This window comes from Hypomesus nipponensis, chromosome 9 (genome assembly GCF_054491055.1).
Source record: "Hypomesus nipponensis isolate SF chromosome 9, ASM5449105v1, whole genome shotgun sequence".
NCBI lineage: Eukaryota > Metazoa > Chordata > Actinopteri > Osmeriformes > Osmeridae > Hypomesus > Hypomesus nipponensis.
Genome location: NC_140369.1, coordinates 15,744,957 through 15,762,500, shown reverse-complemented (window position 1 = coordinate 15,762,500; position 17,544 = coordinate 15,744,957). Strand labels below are relative to the sequence as shown.

At 51.6% G+C, this 17,544-nt stretch overlaps 1 protein-coding gene across 5 annotated transcripts in view; it reads left to right on the top strand.

Annotated features, from left to right (window-relative positions):
- The window catches only part of foxj3 (forkhead box J3), a 62,986-nt gene that overhangs the window by 42,093 nt on the left and 3,349 nt on the right, over positions 1-17,544 (top strand). For 4 of the 5 annotated variants that reach the window (XM_084705075.1, XM_084705076.1, XM_084705077.1 and 1 more), the window contains 9 exons: positions 741-815; positions 4,534-4,617; positions 6,031-6,132; positions 10,930-11,058; positions 12,972-13,146; positions 14,981-15,541; positions 16,054-16,158; positions 17,055-17,258; positions 17,387-17,485. In XM_084705075.1, the coding sequence (XP_084561201.1) occupies positions 741-815; positions 4,534-4,617; positions 6,031-6,132; positions 10,930-11,058; positions 12,972-13,146; positions 14,981-15,541; positions 16,054-16,158; positions 17,055-17,258; positions 17,387-17,485 (1,534 nt within the window). Of the gene's footprint in view, positions 1-740; positions 816-4,533; positions 4,618-6,030; positions 6,133-10,929; positions 11,059-12,971; positions 13,147-14,980; positions 15,972-16,053; positions 16,159-17,054; positions 17,259-17,386; positions 17,486-17,544 lie in introns of those variants that run through there. The other variant, XR_014766581.1, reaches the window with a different exon arrangement.

Here is a 17,544-nt window from a genome sequence, read left to right as displayed (position 1 = left end):
AGTGGGTAGGTGTGTGTGGACGCATGTGTGTGGGTAAGTGCGCGCGCCCGCTTGCGTATGGGCAGATGTGTGTGTGTGTGTGTGTGAGAGTGAGATGTTAGTCCACTAAGCCTGCAGTTGGCCCATCTCCAACTGACTCCAGGGCTACAAGGCTGAATGTAATAAACCAGGCCTGCGTTCCATTCCGGGAAGTTGTTGATTTATTAGATCTATGAAGGGGAGTGAACGAAGGCTCACGTCGTTAGGGAGGAGGGGAAGACGACCCATTTCTGGAGCAAGACCCAGCTCGGGGGGTACCACTCGACTCCACTTCCCTCCGCAGCCCTCATGACGGTTCCAGCCCCCCCCCCCCCCCGGCCCCATCAGTCACCTTCAGGCAGGCAGCTCCACCCTCCTAACGCACCTCCCCAAGAGCCTGATGGAACGGTCATTAATACCAGTCACCTCAGCTGCCCCTGTCCCAGTGTGGCACGCGGTCTAGCTCTCCTCTCCCTCTGCCGCTCTCGCTTCCTGTTGCTCGTGCTGTGGGGGCTCCACTCGGAGACGGGGGCCAGGCCTGTAGGCTGAACACGGCTTCCTGACTGCTGGGTCTCACCAGATAGCAGCCGTCTGAAGTCCAATATCAGAGTGGTTCCATGGTGGTTAATAAGGCTGTTGATCCATCACCAGTAACCCTGCTTTCTCTCTCTCTTTCTCCCCGCATACTCTCTCTCTCTCCCTTCTGCTATCTCTTCCCACAGAACTCAATACGGCACAATCTGTCATTGAACAAGTGTTTTCTCAAAGTGCCTCGCTCCAAAGATGACCCGGGAAAGGTAAGACGCGTCTTTTTGATTCAAACTCTTTCAAAGTTGCACTTAGACAAAAGGTTTTTTCCTAAAAAAATAAAAAATAAAGAAAAAAAGACAGAGACAAAAGCCTTATTCTCAAAGACATACTGAAGAAATACTCTGACAGCCTGGGAATAGCATGTTTCTAAACCCATCATGAACCTTCCACCGCCGCAAGGTTTTCCAATCCAAATCTCTTCTTTTTAAGGTCAGGTCAGATTGATGGTGAAGGAGCCATAAACTGATTGGAATAGGTCGGAATCGTCTGATTGAAATTGTCCTCAGCATTCCCAACAACACCGATAATGTTGTTCATCTCCTGCACTTCTCCTCCCTCTCTCTCCTCTTCTCCTCTGTCCTCCTCTCCTCCCTCTCTCCTCTTCTCCTCTGTCCTCCTCTCCTCCCTCTCTCCTCTTCTCCTCTGTCCTCCTCTGTCCTCTTCTCCTCTCTCCTCTTCTCCTCTGTCGTCCTCTCCTCCCTCTCTCCTCTGTCCTCCTCTCCTCCCTCTCTCCTCTTCTCCTCTGTCCTCCTCTGTCCTCTTCTCCTCTCTCCTCTTCTCCTCTGTCCTCCTCTCTCCTCTTCTCCTCTCTCCTCTTCTCCTCTGTCCTCCTCTCTCCTCTTCTCCTCTCTCCTCTTCTCCTCTGTCGCCCTCTCTCCTCTGTCCTCCTCTCCTATTACATTTTTTCCTGTCAGATTTTAGTCACTCGTGCTACTAGTACCCTGGTTAATTATTCACATGATGTGTGCTGGGCCCTTTTTAGTCAAATGTATATATTATGGACGGTATCTGTAATAATGGCCTAACTATATGTAACCTAGATTTCCTTCTTGAACGTTTAGTGTTTGTGTGTGTGTGCATGCGTGCGTCTGTGTTAGTGCTTGCATCGTTGCCTAAGCATGCGTGCACAAACACACACTCACACAAACACACACACACAGAGACTCACACACACACACACAGAGAGACAGAGAGACGGCGAGGAGCTGCATGTAGCTGTGTAGAGGATGGGGACTGAATGCTAATTTCCTGTTTTGCTGTAATCCTCTGATATTGACACTCCTGGGAGCTGCTCCACTAAACACAGAATCATCTATTGCTGTATGGATGCCATTCCAGATGCATGGCCAACACGCTTGCATCCTTAATGTTTCATTTGGAATTTTCCCCGCCACCCCCCACCCCCCTGAAACCCCCACCCCACCCCGCCCCACCCCAAAAGACAACTTCAAAGAGACGCGAGCGGCTCTTGATACGTTGCATCAATATTGTAATGTGGCGGCAGCGCGGGGCCTGCTGCCTGGCTGAGATAGGGAGGCAGGGTGAGAGGCATGTCCGTGCCTCCCTGAGATGGAGGCAGAGATGGGGAGGGGGGCTAGCCTACAGTACGTACCCTTACCCCCCCCCCCCCCCTCCTCCTCACCCCCGCCTAGGTGAGGGCCCAGAGGAACCCAGAGATAGCGAGTCCCGTGGCGAATCCGTCGTTGAGTCGACAGGCCGCTCTCTGACCCTCAGGACACCTTCCACCACTTTCTGGAAAAGTATCTGCTGCAAACACGCCGTTGAGGTGGTGAGGCTTGTGTCAGGGGGCGGACTACGTTGTTCCAGCGAGGCCTGTTTGGTGTTCCAACACGGTGGCCTCAACCAGTCGTCCTCTTGTGTTTGAACTGATTAGAATACGAGGGACAGAGGACTTCCTGTCATTTCATTTGTTTCATACTGTAGGCCACACACACACACACACACACACATGCACACACACCCACACCATGCCGTCTTTACTGTTCCAGTATAATGCAGTGTATTTATTGGTGAATAATTTAACAGCCCTTTATATGGGTTAGTTTTTTTCCAGGCGGGTCTCTGGGGGCCTAGTGGGGAGATGCAGCCTCCCCCCCACCCCGCCCCGCCCCCGCCCCACTCCCACCACCCCCTCCTCTCCCAAGGGGCTCTGCTTGAAGATTTTTTGCCTAATTAAAACATCCTCCACCCAGCCCAGCTCTCCTCCAGCAGGCTGCTCTGCTCTACCGTTACCGGTACTGCCGCTCCTGATTGAAACGGTTTACCATCCTGTCTGTTGCCTCCGCCACCAGACTGACGTTTCTCCCGGTACCGGTACTGTAGAATCCTCTAGACTGGTGTTATCAATGCCTGATTACGGCCTTGTTATCTCCATGATTACAGTAAAACTGTAAGAACTGTCCCTGTGAGAGAATTACATTATTAATGATTTTTTTTTTTTCTCATTTGATTTTTTACACCATTTGTTGAGAAATTCCTCCTCAGTGGAATATGTTCATTAACCTCAAGCCTTGAACATTTTAAAGAATTATTACTAAAAATAATAATGCTACAGCTTCGTACAGATTTGGCACTGAACAGTTTTTGCTCTGAACCAGAGTAGGATGCTACACGCTGTACATGCATACGGCGCTAGTCTGAGCTGAAACATTTCTTGAGAAACTCAGGAGCAGGGTTGCTCGGTGTGCAGCCAGTTTGGTCTGCACTAGCAGACAAGGCCTGACATGAGAGAGCCTGACCTCCCATTCAGACTGGAATTATCAATTAGTCCCTCAGCTGAGGAGTCATTTTATAGGTCCTGATCTCACTTTCTCCTGACAATTGAGATGCTATCTCTCGGTAAAGAAAATACAAAAATGAAATATTTTTGGACGAGAGAGAAAAGAAAAGATTCTTGCCGGTTATTAGACCTTAGGGTGGGAATCTCATTTTAACAACTGTAAGCAGTGTTGCTTTTGGCTTGCGGCGTGGAACTCGCCATTGAAAAATAAATTAAATGCGGGGGCCGAATGCAGAGATTAATAATGGATTTCTCGAGGTGGTGGAGATGAATATAGTGGAGGACTGTAGCGGGAGGGTAGGTATCTCCAGCCCCAGAGCCAGAACCACTGGTCTCTCCTTGATTACGTCTCCTCAAACCTGAGCTGAAAGACAACACTGCTGCCTCATACCCCAGGATACAGCTCTGACTGACTGGCTGACTGGCTGGCTGGTTGACTGACTGGTAGGCTTGCTGACTGGCTGGCTGGTTGACTGGCTGGTAGGCTTGCTGACTGGCTGGCTGGTTGACTGGCTGGTAGGCTTGCTGACTGGCTGGCTGGTTGACTGGCTGGTAGGCTTGCTGACTGGCTGGCTGGTTGACTGGTTGGTAGGCTTGCTGACTGGCTGGCTGGTTGACTGGCTGGTGGGCTTGCTGACTGGCTGGCTGGTTGACTGGTTGGTAGGCTTGCTGACTGGCTGGCTGGTTGACTGGTTGGTAGGCTTGCTGACGGGCTGGCTGGTTGACTGGTTGGTAGGCTTGCTGACTGGCTGGCTGGTTGACTGGTTGGTAGGCTTGCTGACGGGCTAGCTGGCTGGCTGACTGGCAGTTCTGCTTTAAGGCTGAGTGACTTGTCACAGGCTGACTGACTGACTGACAATGCGTTAAAGCAGCTTGTCTCAGTCCTTTGCTCAGTGCGTGGATGTGAATATGAATTAGTGTCGTGGTTTTAAAGTAGAGATGTCTTAATAAACAGCATTGGAATTGAGAACAGAGTTGGTTCTCCTCCCTCCAACATGGACGCTGCTGTACTGTGTGAAAGGGAGCCTGGGTCTGTGTTCTTGTCATTGTATGGAGTTACAACTCACTCTCCCACTTCCTCTCTCCCGCCCTCCTCTCTCTTTTTTTCTCTTTCTCCCTCTCAGGGCTCCTACTGGGCCATAGACACCAACCCAAAGGAGGACACCTTACCCACTCGGCCAAAGAAGAGGCCGCGCTCCGGAGAAAGGGTCAGTCTCTCCGTCTGTCCGACAGGGCGTCTCAGAATCAACCTCTACCTTCTCTAACTGCCTTTATTTTGGTTGCTCTCTCTCGTTCTTTCTTTCCATTGTCTCCTATTTCTCCTCTATGTTACTCTCTGAATCCCTCACCCTCTCTGTCTCTCACTCACCCTCTCTGTCTCTCACTCACCCTCTCTGTCTCTCACTCACCCTCTCTGTCTCTCACTCACCCTCTCTGTCTCTCACTCACCCTCTCTGTCTCTCACTCACCCTCTCTGTCTCTCACTCACCCTCTCTGTCTCTCACTCACACTCTCTGTCTCTCACTCACCCTCTCTGTCTCTCACTCACCCTCTCTGTCTCTCACTCACACTCTCTCACACACACACACACACACACACACATACAGTCACGTCCGCTCTCAGTGGGAGGTTCTTTATGTAACATCCTCTCAGTGTGTCTGGTTCAGCCTGTCTTATAGTTGGCTCCTTATTAATAAACCAGGCCCCCGGCAACCATTACATACATTGCGGTTTGCAGTCTCTTTTTTTTGTGAACAAACATCAATTAATGCAGATCTGCGCGCGGGGTTATTCTGAGCAGGAGCTTTTGTCTTTAATTATGTATGAGCCCTGTCCAGGGTAATGTACAGCCTCATAGCTTTAGTGAGCCACTCAGATTGACCTGGCTCTGGGGCTTAGAGGGTCTGCCTGTCTGTCTGCCTGTTTATGCTGTTTGCCTGCCTGTCTGTCTGTCTGCTTGTTTATGCTGTCTGCTTGCCTGTCTGTCTGTCTGTCTGTCTGTCTGCCTGTCTATCCTCTCTCTTTGTATGTCTGTTGCTGTTCCTCTGTCTGTTCCCTCTCTCTGTCCTGCTGTGTAGCATGTCAGCTTGTCAGACACACATGTTTTGTATGTGTGCGGCCTAAACGCATCCATGTAACTACCAGTTTAAATGTCCCATGTCAAACGTGTGGAGTATACGTCTCCAGGAACACACCGCTCCTTGTCTGTGGGCATCTGCGGGACTCCTTCTAGACTCCAGACCTGAAAGCTCATTTGTGTTCGTTGTCATGAATCAAATGTGATATTGTTGCGAGCCAATCTTCTTACAGTAAGCAGTTTTATGGAGACAGGCTTGCCGGAGCTATCTGCCCCAACAGTGTGTGTGTGTGTGTGTGTTTAGGGGGTTGCTCTCCACCCTCCTTGGAAATCTTTTATACAGTGTGTGACCTAAATACATGTTGCAAATGTAAATCATTATTGTGTCTCATCAGAGGAGCTGGTATGGTTTCCGTCCGACATACTTGACAGATATGGATCCCAGGGCCCTTTCCTAGCTGCAAATTGAGCAATGATTTCAAAATGTGTGTGTGTGTGTGAGCAGTGATGGGAGTGATTCACTGTGTGTGTGTCTCCCCTGCAGGCTTCCACACCATACAGCCTGGAGTCAGAGTCTCTGGGGATGGACTGTATGATATCTGGAAGTGCCTCGCCAACGCTGGCTATCAACACTGTGACTAACAAGGTGAGACAGGACGATAGCACCCAGCTCAGACCATGCCTACCATGCACTAACCTGGCTGGCTGGTTGGCTGGCTGGTTGTTCAGTAACCCCACATACTTCACCTTTCTCCATAGTCCTTCGTTCACCACTTCACCCTCACATTTCTTCTCCTCCAACCACCCACAAATGCTCCCCACACACACACATGCGCGCGCGCACACACACACACACACACGCACACCACTCCCCTCCCCCATGAGAGAAACACTTTAGAAGGATACACCCACCACCTCCATATCCTCTGCCCTCTCAACCTGTTGCCTCTCCAGACACACGCCAAACACACAGCTGCACCGCACCACTGGAGCCAAGCCTCCATGCTGGCTTATACACACACACGCACGCACACATACACACACACACACACACACACACACACCAACACAGCATCAGCTACTGTGCTCTCACTCATCAACTGAACCACACTCTCTATAACAACTAGCCTTGCTGTATATGGTACCATGTCCTCTATGCTCTAGTGTGTGCTTACAGTTAACCATAGTGATACCGTGACACACACTGCTTTGTAACCATAGTGATACCGTGACACACACTGCTTTGTAACCATAGTGATACCGTGACACACACTGCTTTGTAACCATAGTGATACCGTGACACACACTGCTTTGTAACCATAGTGATACCGTGACACACACTGCTTTGTAACCATAGTGATACCGTGACACACACTGCTTTGTAACCATAGTGATACCGTGACACACACTGCTTTGTAACCATAGTGATACCGTGACACACACTGCTTTGTAACCATAGTGATACCGTGACACACACTGCTTTGTAACCATAGTGATACCGTGACACACACTGCTTTGTAACCATAGTGATACCGTGACACACACTGCTTTGTAACCATAGTGATACCGTGACACACACTGCTTTGTAACCATAGTGATACTGTGACACACTGCTTTGTGCAGCAGGAGCGGTTAACCCTCCTGGTGTTACAGTAGACAATGTGAAACTGAGCTCCACACAGATACTGAATATGTAGAAGTACAGCCCCAGCCAGGCTGCTTGAAACCTGTCAGGATGCTGTGTGTGTGTGTGTGTTGTGTGTGTGTGTGTGTGTGTCCGTGCAAATGTGTGTGAGTGGGTGCAAAGCCTTCCATGAATGGAAAGGGGCCGTGCGGGAGCGAGGGAGTGCAGACTGTTGGTTCTAAGTGTGTTGCTCTCACTCAGAAATGTAAATGGGCTTTTTAACCTGAAGCCCTCTCCTCTGGGCCCACCAGGGCCAGCTCTCTGGAGGACTGTTAAAAAGCCTGCAAGTCTCTTATTCATTTACCACAGGCATAGAGAAGAAGAAGAAAAAAAAAGTCTGGTTTAATATTAACTGGGGTGTGTGGAGAACGGGGGGGGGGGGGGGGGGTGAATGGGAGAAAGAGTCTGAGGGGGTGGGGAAAAGGAGAAAGTCAAATAGAAAAAAAGCATTCAAATCTTTGTGAAGGAAGTCATCTGAATAAATACTGTACTTGGATGTATTTGATGTTTTAGGCCACAGGAAAATGTAATCTGGATTTCCTGGAGTATACGGCACAGCACATACATTAGCTTCTCATTTACGTTCCTCTAAACAGAAGCATGGAGCTCTCATAGCAGACATCCATTAACCATAGCTAACTGACTGATATCACACTGGTCGAGGAGACCTACTGATTGATGGGTTTGTACAAAAACAAAAGAGATAATCAATATGCCCATATTTTGATTTGTGGGACGGGAATGAATAAAAGTGAGGACAGCAGTTCCCAAGACGGTTGGTAGCAGCTATGAGTATTGAACCAATCCTCCTCTGGAAATAGACAAATGAAAAATGGGCTTTGTTCATCCCTGCTGTGCTCAGCCCCCAACTCTCACTTTGCTGTTTGAAAGCAGAGAACACAAAGCTGGTAAGATGGTGGAGGACATCCTCCTCCCGTTTAACACTGTTACTATATGGAATAACTACCTTCTGATTATCATACAGCTCCTAGACTATCTTCTAGACTTTTTGGCCTCAGGCAAGGATGTGGTGTGCGTGTGTTTTGTGAACCTACCTATGTTTGTTTGTGTGTGCTTGTAAGGCAGCGTGTGCCTACAGGTAATACTGTTATGTGTGTGCGTGTGTGTGTGTGCGTGTGTGTGTGTGTGTGTGTGCACGTGTGTGTGTGTAAAGGAATGTTTTCAGAAGTGTCTTTTGTTCTCCTGATTGTAAACATGTTCCTTGCTGTGGTAAAGTGAGGTGAACAGCAGCAGATCTGCACTCCTCCGAGAGCTTGTTTCTCTCTCCGTTTCACTGTCAACACAGAGCAGGCCACGCCTCTGACAGCACACTGTAGCACAGGAAACCTCCACTCTCTCTGTCTCTCTCTCTCTGTCTCTGTCTCTCTCTCTCTCTCTCTCTCTCTGTCTCTCTCTCTGTCTCTCTCTGTCTCTCTCTTTCTCTTTCTGTCTCTCTCTCTGTCACTCGCTCTCTTCCTCTTTTTTCTTCCTTTCTCTCTCTGTCAGGGCTGCACGTGTGAGAACCTCGACAAAGTCTGACACTTCTCAAATTCTCTTTCTCTTTCTCTCTCTCTTCGCTCATTCTTTCTTTCTTTTGTTCTGTCATCTCTTTTCTTGTTCAGTATTGACTTTCTTTTTTTTTTCTTTTTTTTTCCCGCCAAGACCTGACCGGGTCCATGAATGAGAGCTGGGTGGCGGTAGGCAGGATCCAGTAGGGACTTCTGGGTAGCGTGTTTGCTGAGGAAGTCGTATGCCTTTTCTCCCCCTCATCCTTCGCTCTTCCTCTCGCTCCCGTGCGAAGGGGGGATTGCACGCCACGCCGGCTGCCATTGTAGGAGACACCTGGGCCGGTCTCTCTTTTGATTTCATAATCCATCCCTCCTGCTCCAGATTAGTCTCACATGTAAGACACCTCTGGCTTTCTGCGTAATTCACCGCTAAGAATAGAAGCCTGACTCGCTGGCTGGCTGGCTGGCTCGCTAGCAAACAGTACACCATCCCACATCACACAGTGTGGTTACCCGGGTGTGTGCACAAGCTCCTGCCTGTGTCAGCATGCTGCGCGTGTGTGTGTGTGTGCGTGTGTGTGGGCGTCTCACCTCTTAGGGCCGCCTGTGTCAACCACAAAGAGGCAAGTTTTTTTGTTTTGTTTCGAGAACCATACCACTTCATGGACAAGGATGGTAAATACACACAGTGGTTTCATGTTAAAAAAGCCATCTTCCTGACTTCCTGACACATCACACGTGTATTTGCGCAGCTGCGCACTATACTTGATTAGCACCGCGGGGGCCACGCTCAGACACGTCTGAGCCACAAGCCAGGGTCTCCTTCTGCCCCCCCCTCCCAAAGTGAAGACTGGAGCCCAGTCCACTACCAGAACCAAGGTGGATAGGCTGTAATCTCCTACTGAGCAACCCTCTCTCTCTCGCATACACACCCACCCATAACCACAGATCCCTGCTTATTAATATACTCCGTCTTTGTCACAGAGAGAGCGATGGAGAGAGTAAAAGAGAGAGGACAGAGAGAGAGAGACAGAGAGAGAGAGAGAGAGAGAGAGAGACAGAGAGAGAGAGACAGACAGAGAGAGAGAGACTGTTCGACTGTAGCCAGCCTGATGCCTCTTGTCTCTGATGGACAGCCTGCCTGCATGTTGATTCTCAGAGAGCGATGAGCAGATAGGCAGCAGTGATACTGTGTGAAAGTGTGTGTGGACTCAACTCCTCGGGCCATTATGCATGGCAGTTAGGCTGGACAAGTCTAATCCTATTGACCTGAATGGTCGTGTGTGTGTGTGTGTGTGTGTGTGTGTGTGTTCCCTGGCTGTGTGTCTATGGCAGGGCCACAGAATGCTGGCACACAGTGCTGAACACACACAGACCCAGGCCTGTTCTACTGCTGAGCACACACACACACAGGCCTGACACACACACACACAGGCTGGACACACACACACACTAGCCACCATGCCTCAAGCCAGGCTTCTCCAGAGGCAGGCTCTGTCCCCATGAGCAAGTCTGGCATTCCACACATGGCTCAGTCACAATGGGGTCGACCCATCGGCCCGTCAGCCCCGTCTGCTAGCCTGGACGCTTCCACTGCTGTGGTTGTTTACCGCCTCGGCGTGGAGCCGGGCCAGCGCCTCGTCCCCCCCCTCCGCCACGAGAGCAGGGACACAGAACCTTACAGACAATAATGAAGATTGTCGTTTTGAAGCGCTTCGGCCGGTTTGGCGTCTGTACCGTAAAGGTCATGGTCTCTGTTGTACTGAGGACCTTTGTTAACTGTCCCGAACCGATTTGCACCCGGACAGAAGGCTCGGACACGGCTGGTGGTGTGACCTTTTAGAGAAGGGGGGGGAGGACCCCTCCCTCTCCTCCTCGCCTCCCCAGAGAGAGAAACCCCGGGGATGGTGTGTGTGTGTGTGTGTGTGTGTGTGTGTGTGTGTGTGTTTGTGTGTGTGGGGTGGGGTGGTGTGGTGTGTGTGAGGAGGCAGGTGAGGGCTTGATGCGCCTGCCATCCTCTCACTCGTTTCAGAAGATACCGTAGGCTCTCCTTCTTATCCTCCCGTCCTTCTTCAACCTGTACGCAGGCCAAACATGAACCATCCCAGACTGCACCGGCTGGTAGATATTTCCTAGGTCCAGGCGTGCCACTCTCTGCCTGGTGTCATCGTATGTTGTGACAGTGGCCTTCCAAAGCGAGGCGCTCCAGTGGATGCGAGGTGCACTAATGAATCCACGTTGTCGTTTGCAGGTGGCGTTGTACAACCCGGAGCAGGACGGCAGCGACAGCCCCAGAAGCAGCCTTAACAACAGCATGTCTGACCAGAGTCTGGCCTCCGTCAACCTCAACAGTGTGGGCAGCGTGCACAGCTACACCCCGGTAACCCTGCCAACACCCCCACCCCCCTCCTCCACCACCACTTACCGAGCCGTTCAGACGATAGGACTGCAAAGCCCCTGTGATCCCCGTGTAGACCATGTCAACACGTGCTGTAGCGTAGCCGTGGCGGTCGGATCGCGTTGACCGCTCATCTGATGGGAACCGCTGTGGGAGGGCTCTGTAGGAGAAGAGAGAGGCTGTTATTCGTTAGTTGTTGTTGCTACGTAGGCAGCAGACGACTCAATTTCCTGTGTGCGTGCGTGCGTGTGTGTGTGTGTGTGTGTGGTGGTCGTCAACATGAGACGTGAGTGTCTTCTCAGGCCATGCAGTCCGAGGCCCGGTGTTCCCAGGGTGGGGGGGGGATCAGGGGTGAGGAGATGGATGAGATGAGATGTGTGGATCAACACCGGGAAGGGTTCAGAGACGGAGAGTAGAGAGAGTCGAGAGAGAGAGTTTTCTCTTTGTTGCAGTCTGCCAAAGCGAGCGAGAGCGGGGTGTTTGCTCGTCTGCGTGGCTAGACTGAACCTCGAGGGGGCGGGGTGGGGGGGGGGGGGGGTTGTTGAAGGATGAGAGAGCGGCGTGCGCCCCTGCGGAGCACAAAAAAGACAGCCTTTTCCTGTGATGTCATCCCACCTGGGACACCCCCTCTTTGGTGCGGCCCAGAGTGCACCCTGCTACGGGCGCCGAGCGATCGATCCACCCGGGCTGCCGGCGGACGTGAGAGTCTACTTGAGCTTAATTCCACCTTCTCTCTTCACTCCAGCAAGCCCAGGCTGAAGCACTGGTGCCACTCTCCCGCTCAGTGCTGCTAATACCATGTACCTCAACAGCTGGGGTCTGGCTCCCTGTCGCGCTTAAGTGGCGCTTTTCGGTTTTCGAGGGCTGTTTGATTTTGATCATTTCTTTTCTAAAGGAGGAAAGACGCCAACTTTTAAACTGTCGCAGAAACGCAATGAATTCACCCGAATCCGCGCTAAACGTTAGACTTGGCCGTAGTTGCAGAGTAGTGGCCTCCTCACGTCCCTGTCTCTCGCATCCCAAAGTCTCAGAGACAGAGTGGAGCCGGAGGCTAGCGCGGCTGCTAATGCTCTCTGGTTTCGCGGGGGCACAGCGCGGATATCGACCACCTACACGAGTACGCAGGCAAAATGAATGCTTATTTGTACAAGGCACCAGTATTGATTTTGTTTTAAATACGTTTTGCAGGCCACCTGAGTATTGGCTTTGTGTCCGTTCAGATTGCTCTCTTTGGAACGAGAAGAGAAGAGTTTTGAAGGCAGTGGGCCAGAGGCGGTCGGAGGCTCGCGAGCTAACAGTTTGAAGTGACTGATGCCACTCACAAATGCTAACAGGCCTCTCACCAGCCAGCCTCGCTCTCTTGAAAGGCCTCGATAAACGCATTGTCCTGCTTATTTATGTAGCTTTGGAACAGGCCACGCTTTGCTGTGAACATTCGGTCTGGTGGCGTCTAGTCTTGGGCGACTCTAAAAACGTCCTGATGTCACCGTGGTCACCATGGTCACCGTGGGAGGAGGAGGGCGACGGTGCTGATTGGCTGACGGGGGGGGGTCAGGTTTCCTCTCCCGCTGGAGATGGCCCCCCCGGGCGTGTTTGATCACCGTGGACGTTGTGTCGCCGTCGCCTAGCGATGGCATGGATTTACACTGTGTAGGTGGCAACCGGTGCATCGAGTTAGCCTGACGATTAAAATAGAAGAAGAGTCGGCAATGGAATCCAAACGCCAATCCGTGTCCGAGCGTGATCGACGTGCAATGACACATCCAGTCAAGGTGTGTTTCTCGAAACGAACCCTGACCCCTGTCTGTCCCCTCCCCACTCTCTCTCCCTCCCTCTACCTCTCTCTCTCCCTCTCCCTCCCCTTTCTCTCTCTCTCTCTCTCTCCCTCCCTGCAGGTGAGCAGCCACCCAGAGCCCGTGTCCCAGGCCCTGAGCCTGCAGCAGCCGCCCCAGCCCCAGTACAACATGCCAGAGAGGGACAAGCAGCTCCTCTTCTCCGACTTTGAAGATCTCAGTGCCTCCTTCCGCAGCCTGTACAAGTCTGTCTTTGAGCAGTCCTTCAGCCAACAGGGTAGGTGTTGGACTCTGGTTCTACGACCAGCCATAGGCAGAGATACTGATCGACTTTCTAGATACTACTCTAGGGTTCCTACTCTAGTTCTTACTCTAGGGTTCTTACCCTCTATGTCCTATCTTCATATTTGGGTCTAGGCTATGGTTTATACCCTCAAAATGGTGTCAGTGGCTCCAACCAGCCAATCAGAGTCCATTTCCACAGCGCTACACCAATCACATCCTGTCAGACTCTCAGCAGCACTGGGGAGCAGGGGCTGGGTCAGGTCGGGGCCACGGTCTACCGGAGGGTCTAGGGCAGCTTGGTAAAGGAACTGGAAGGTTCTGTGGGAAAAGGGTGTCTTCTCAGCAGCTGGCAGTGGGACTTGTGGGTCTTGCTTAAGGATGAATGAGGTTCACTGAGCTCTTGAGTGTTTATTCAATAGACAGGGAGTGTCCTGAGGAAAGCTCCACATCTGTGCTGATGTTACCCTGTTGGTACTGTGAACTCCTGCACACGCCTCTGGCCTTTACCTACTGAGCACTGAGCACTGTGCCAGGGAGTTAATAGCACAATCATGCTTTGTGCATTATATATGTCGCTGTCGCTCTGGATAAGAGCAACTGATAAATGAGTATGTGTAAATGTGTTAAGTATGTACTTGAATGGAGTATAATATATATTACTGACTGGATTTGCTATGAAAAACTTTGGAGTTTGCACTCAAGGATGGATCTTTCTGACTCCATTAAACCTCTCTCTGTAGCCTACATAATAGAGGATTGACAAAGGTTTTGCATTAGGATGACATTTGTGTGGAAGATCATGAGTGTATTGCACCATATAGCTTTCCAAAGAGCCTAACCGCACTTTTAAAAGGAATGCTTTTCGGTTCTTTAATCTGACTGACGAACGAAAAAGCACTCGACAAGCTGGTTTACCAGGTCAGGGCTCTTTGTGTGCAGCCTGCGCTCCACAAATCAAACGCTTTTCTCTCCTATGTTTTTGCTTGCGTTCCTCTCCATTCTTTTTTGGGGACATGTTTCATTGGGGGGGGGGGGGGTTCTTTCTTTTTTTTTTTTTTCACGTGTGCAGAACAGTCAAAATCTCTTACTCACAAACCTCTCGCAATTAAAACACGTAAATAAGGGAGCGAGAGGATTTCACACCCCGGCCGCTGGCAGACAGCGAGCTAATTCACCGGCTTTGATAGTAGTTAATGAGCTCGCATTATTATTCCGGGGCAGCGCGCTAATTGCTTTCTGCATTTCCCTCGTTGGACAATGGGCTTTCTGCGCCGATAAGAGGCGCACCTTTGCCACCCCGGCGGTGAGTGGTGTTGTGTGGATTGCGGCAGAGCGAGGGCTGGAGTCGGCTCTAAAAGCACTCCAGCGGAATAGCTCCGGCGAGCCACGGCCGTGATGGACAGGTCCTCCTCAGTCGGCCGTCGCGGCGCCGGGGATGATTTGCTGCTGCCGTTTGGGCCGATGTTGCCAGGGTTCCTGTCAGGCCTGGGGAGGACCAGTCAGGAGCAACGACAACGATAATGGAATTGTCAAACAGAGACGTTCCAGGAAGGCTCCTGGGGTGTGTACAGCTCAGGGTCGGTTCACTGTCACTGTCACTGGTGCTGAGTCACTGCCACTGGTCAGGTACCTCTGGAATCCTGTCCCTCCTCCTTCTCCTCCTTCTTTCCTCGTGTCCTCACTCGCATTCATACTTCCATGCTCACCGCTCTCCTCTCTTCGTGAGAGAACGGGAAGCATCATTATGCATTGTAAAACGGCCATGACAAAAATCTCGAGACTGACTTGATTGATTGACTGACTGATTGATCTGTGTGCGTTTGCAGGTCTGATGGGCATGCCCTCGGAGCCGTCCCAGCAGACACACACCTCCTGCTCCTACCAGAACTCCCCCAGCGGCACCATCATCTCCCAGAACAGCCTGGCTAACAGCCACCCCAACAGCCACCCCAACAGCCACCCCAACAGCCACCCCAACAGCCACCCCAACAACCACCCCAACAACCATCCCAACAGCACAGGCCAGCTGCCCCTGTCCCACCCCCCCCAGGGCCACCCGGGCCACGGCTCGCCCCACACACAGCACCTCCCCCAGCAGGGGCAACACGGCCCCCACCAACACAACCAGCACGCCCAGCACAACCAGCATGCCCAGCACAGTCAACACGCCCAGCACAGTCAACACGCCCAGCACAGTCAACACAGCCAGCACCAACACCCGCAGCACAGCGCGCACCCCTCGCAGCACCCGTCCCACGGCCCTCACACGCAGCCCCACCCCTCGCAGCACGCGCAGCACACCTCGCACCCTTCCCAGCATGCCCAGCAGCACCAGAGTCTGTCCCACCAGCCCCACCCTGCCCAGCAACAGATGACCTGCAACACGGGTAAGACCTGCCGTCGGGACTCTAGACGGTACACACACACACACACATCAACAACCACACGCACGCACCCACGTACACACCCACACACACAGGTGTTCATTTGGCGTGTGCGTGCAGACACACGCCATCTTGCGAGCCGATACACACAATCCCCTTGGTACCCAGCCGGACCGGGTCGATTGTCCCAGGCTGCTGTCGCCTGCTGCTGCTGCTGCTATCTAAGGGGTAAATCATCAACAGACTCGTGCAGTTTTCTGTGAGAACAAAGCCAGTGCTGCAGACAGCAGCTCCAGCCTGGACTCCTGCTGCAGGCCTCCTCACGGTGCGGTTGGCGCCACCCAGTGGCCAGAACGCAACACCTGCTCCGTGTGGCATAACGGAATGCACACTGAAACCATGTTCCGTGTTGTGTAACCCGAGCGGAATTTATGTACGAGTACGAGCCGAATGGGAGTAACAGAAAAGACATGCTTAGCGTGACGCTGAACTAAGACGCTGTTGTGTGTCGGCAGGTGTTCCCTCCGACTGGTATCCCACCAACCTGGATGCACTGAAGGAGAGCTGCCGCATCGCCAGCAGCTATAACTGGGCAGATGTCGACCTCTCGCCCTTCCAAGGTAGGGCCCTCATGAGCCTTCAGGGTTGACTACAGGATTTGGAACGGTCATAGCGAGTCAGATGGCTGAGCGGTTAGGGAATCGGGCTAGTAATCAGAAGGTCACTGGTTCGATTCCCGGCTGTGCCAAATGACGTTGTGTCCTTGGGCAAGGCACTTCACCCTACTTGCCTCGGTGGGGAATGTTCCTGTACTTACTGTAAGTCGCTCTGGATATCTGCTAAATATATCTGTATGCTAAATGACAAAATGTAAATGTAATGTAATGTAGCTCTGCTCAGGGTCTGGTTAGGGTTAATCCTGCCCTGTGGTCAGTTTAAAGTACAATACCTTTTGCTTTTCCACTCACTGCCATTACACCAAACTGTTCACATTCCAAATGTGTTCACCATGATTAAAACAGACTGACCACAACTGGTTTTATTAAAATATCTAGTGAATTTGTATTGATAGTTTAAATAGATTAAAGTCAATGTCAGGAACAAATGATGCAATGAGGTTAACCTATAAGACCAAGAACTCCAATCTCCGTTCGCCGACTGCACAACCCCCTCCAACAAGCCAATCATCAAGCACGTCTGTCAATCAAACCAACACAACAAACTATTCAGGTGCAATTATTGAAACTTGGGTGAGAGTCAAACTGACTCAAGTCTGTGCATTAAAATCTATAAATGTAATAGTGAAGTGAAGTCTCCTCATAATGTTCACAATTTGCATCTCTGGAGGGAATAGAGAACATTTACTAAACTTAAGTAGTAGGAGGGCAAAAAAAAATCATACATTTCATTAAAGAATTTCTAAAGTCAGATGGGCATATGAGATGGGGTATTTTAAACACTATGTAGCTACAGTAACTGTGCTTGCGTGTGCGTGTGTGTATGCTTGCGTCCACAGGTCTGAAGGAGAGCATGAGACAAGCGGAGCTCAACAACTGGTCCCTGGAGCCCACCCAGATCGCTGACCTCTGCTCCTCCATCAACCAGTTCTTCACCCGCACCGGGGTCATCCAGCCACAGGGGGCAGTGCAGCCTGCCGTCTGCCACAGCTCCATGCACCCCAACAAGCCCGCTCAGCACATCACCACAGGTCAGCTAGCTGGTAAGTACCTCCCCTCCCCTGAACCACCCTCCTGTGGGCTCGCATCAACACGCAGATCCGGTATGTTGAGCGGTTTGTGGTTCTGTCGGGGGCGGGGAGTTTCACACCATGTGTCTGTCTCCCCTCAGGTAACCTCTACATGGACTCCAGACAGAGCATGTCTATGATGGGTCCTCCTGGTTACCCTCATATGCCCCCCATGAGCAACGCAGGGCCCACCATGACAGGTGCGTGTGTGTGTGTGTGTGTGTGTGTGTGTGTGTGCGAATGTGGGCGCGAATGTGGG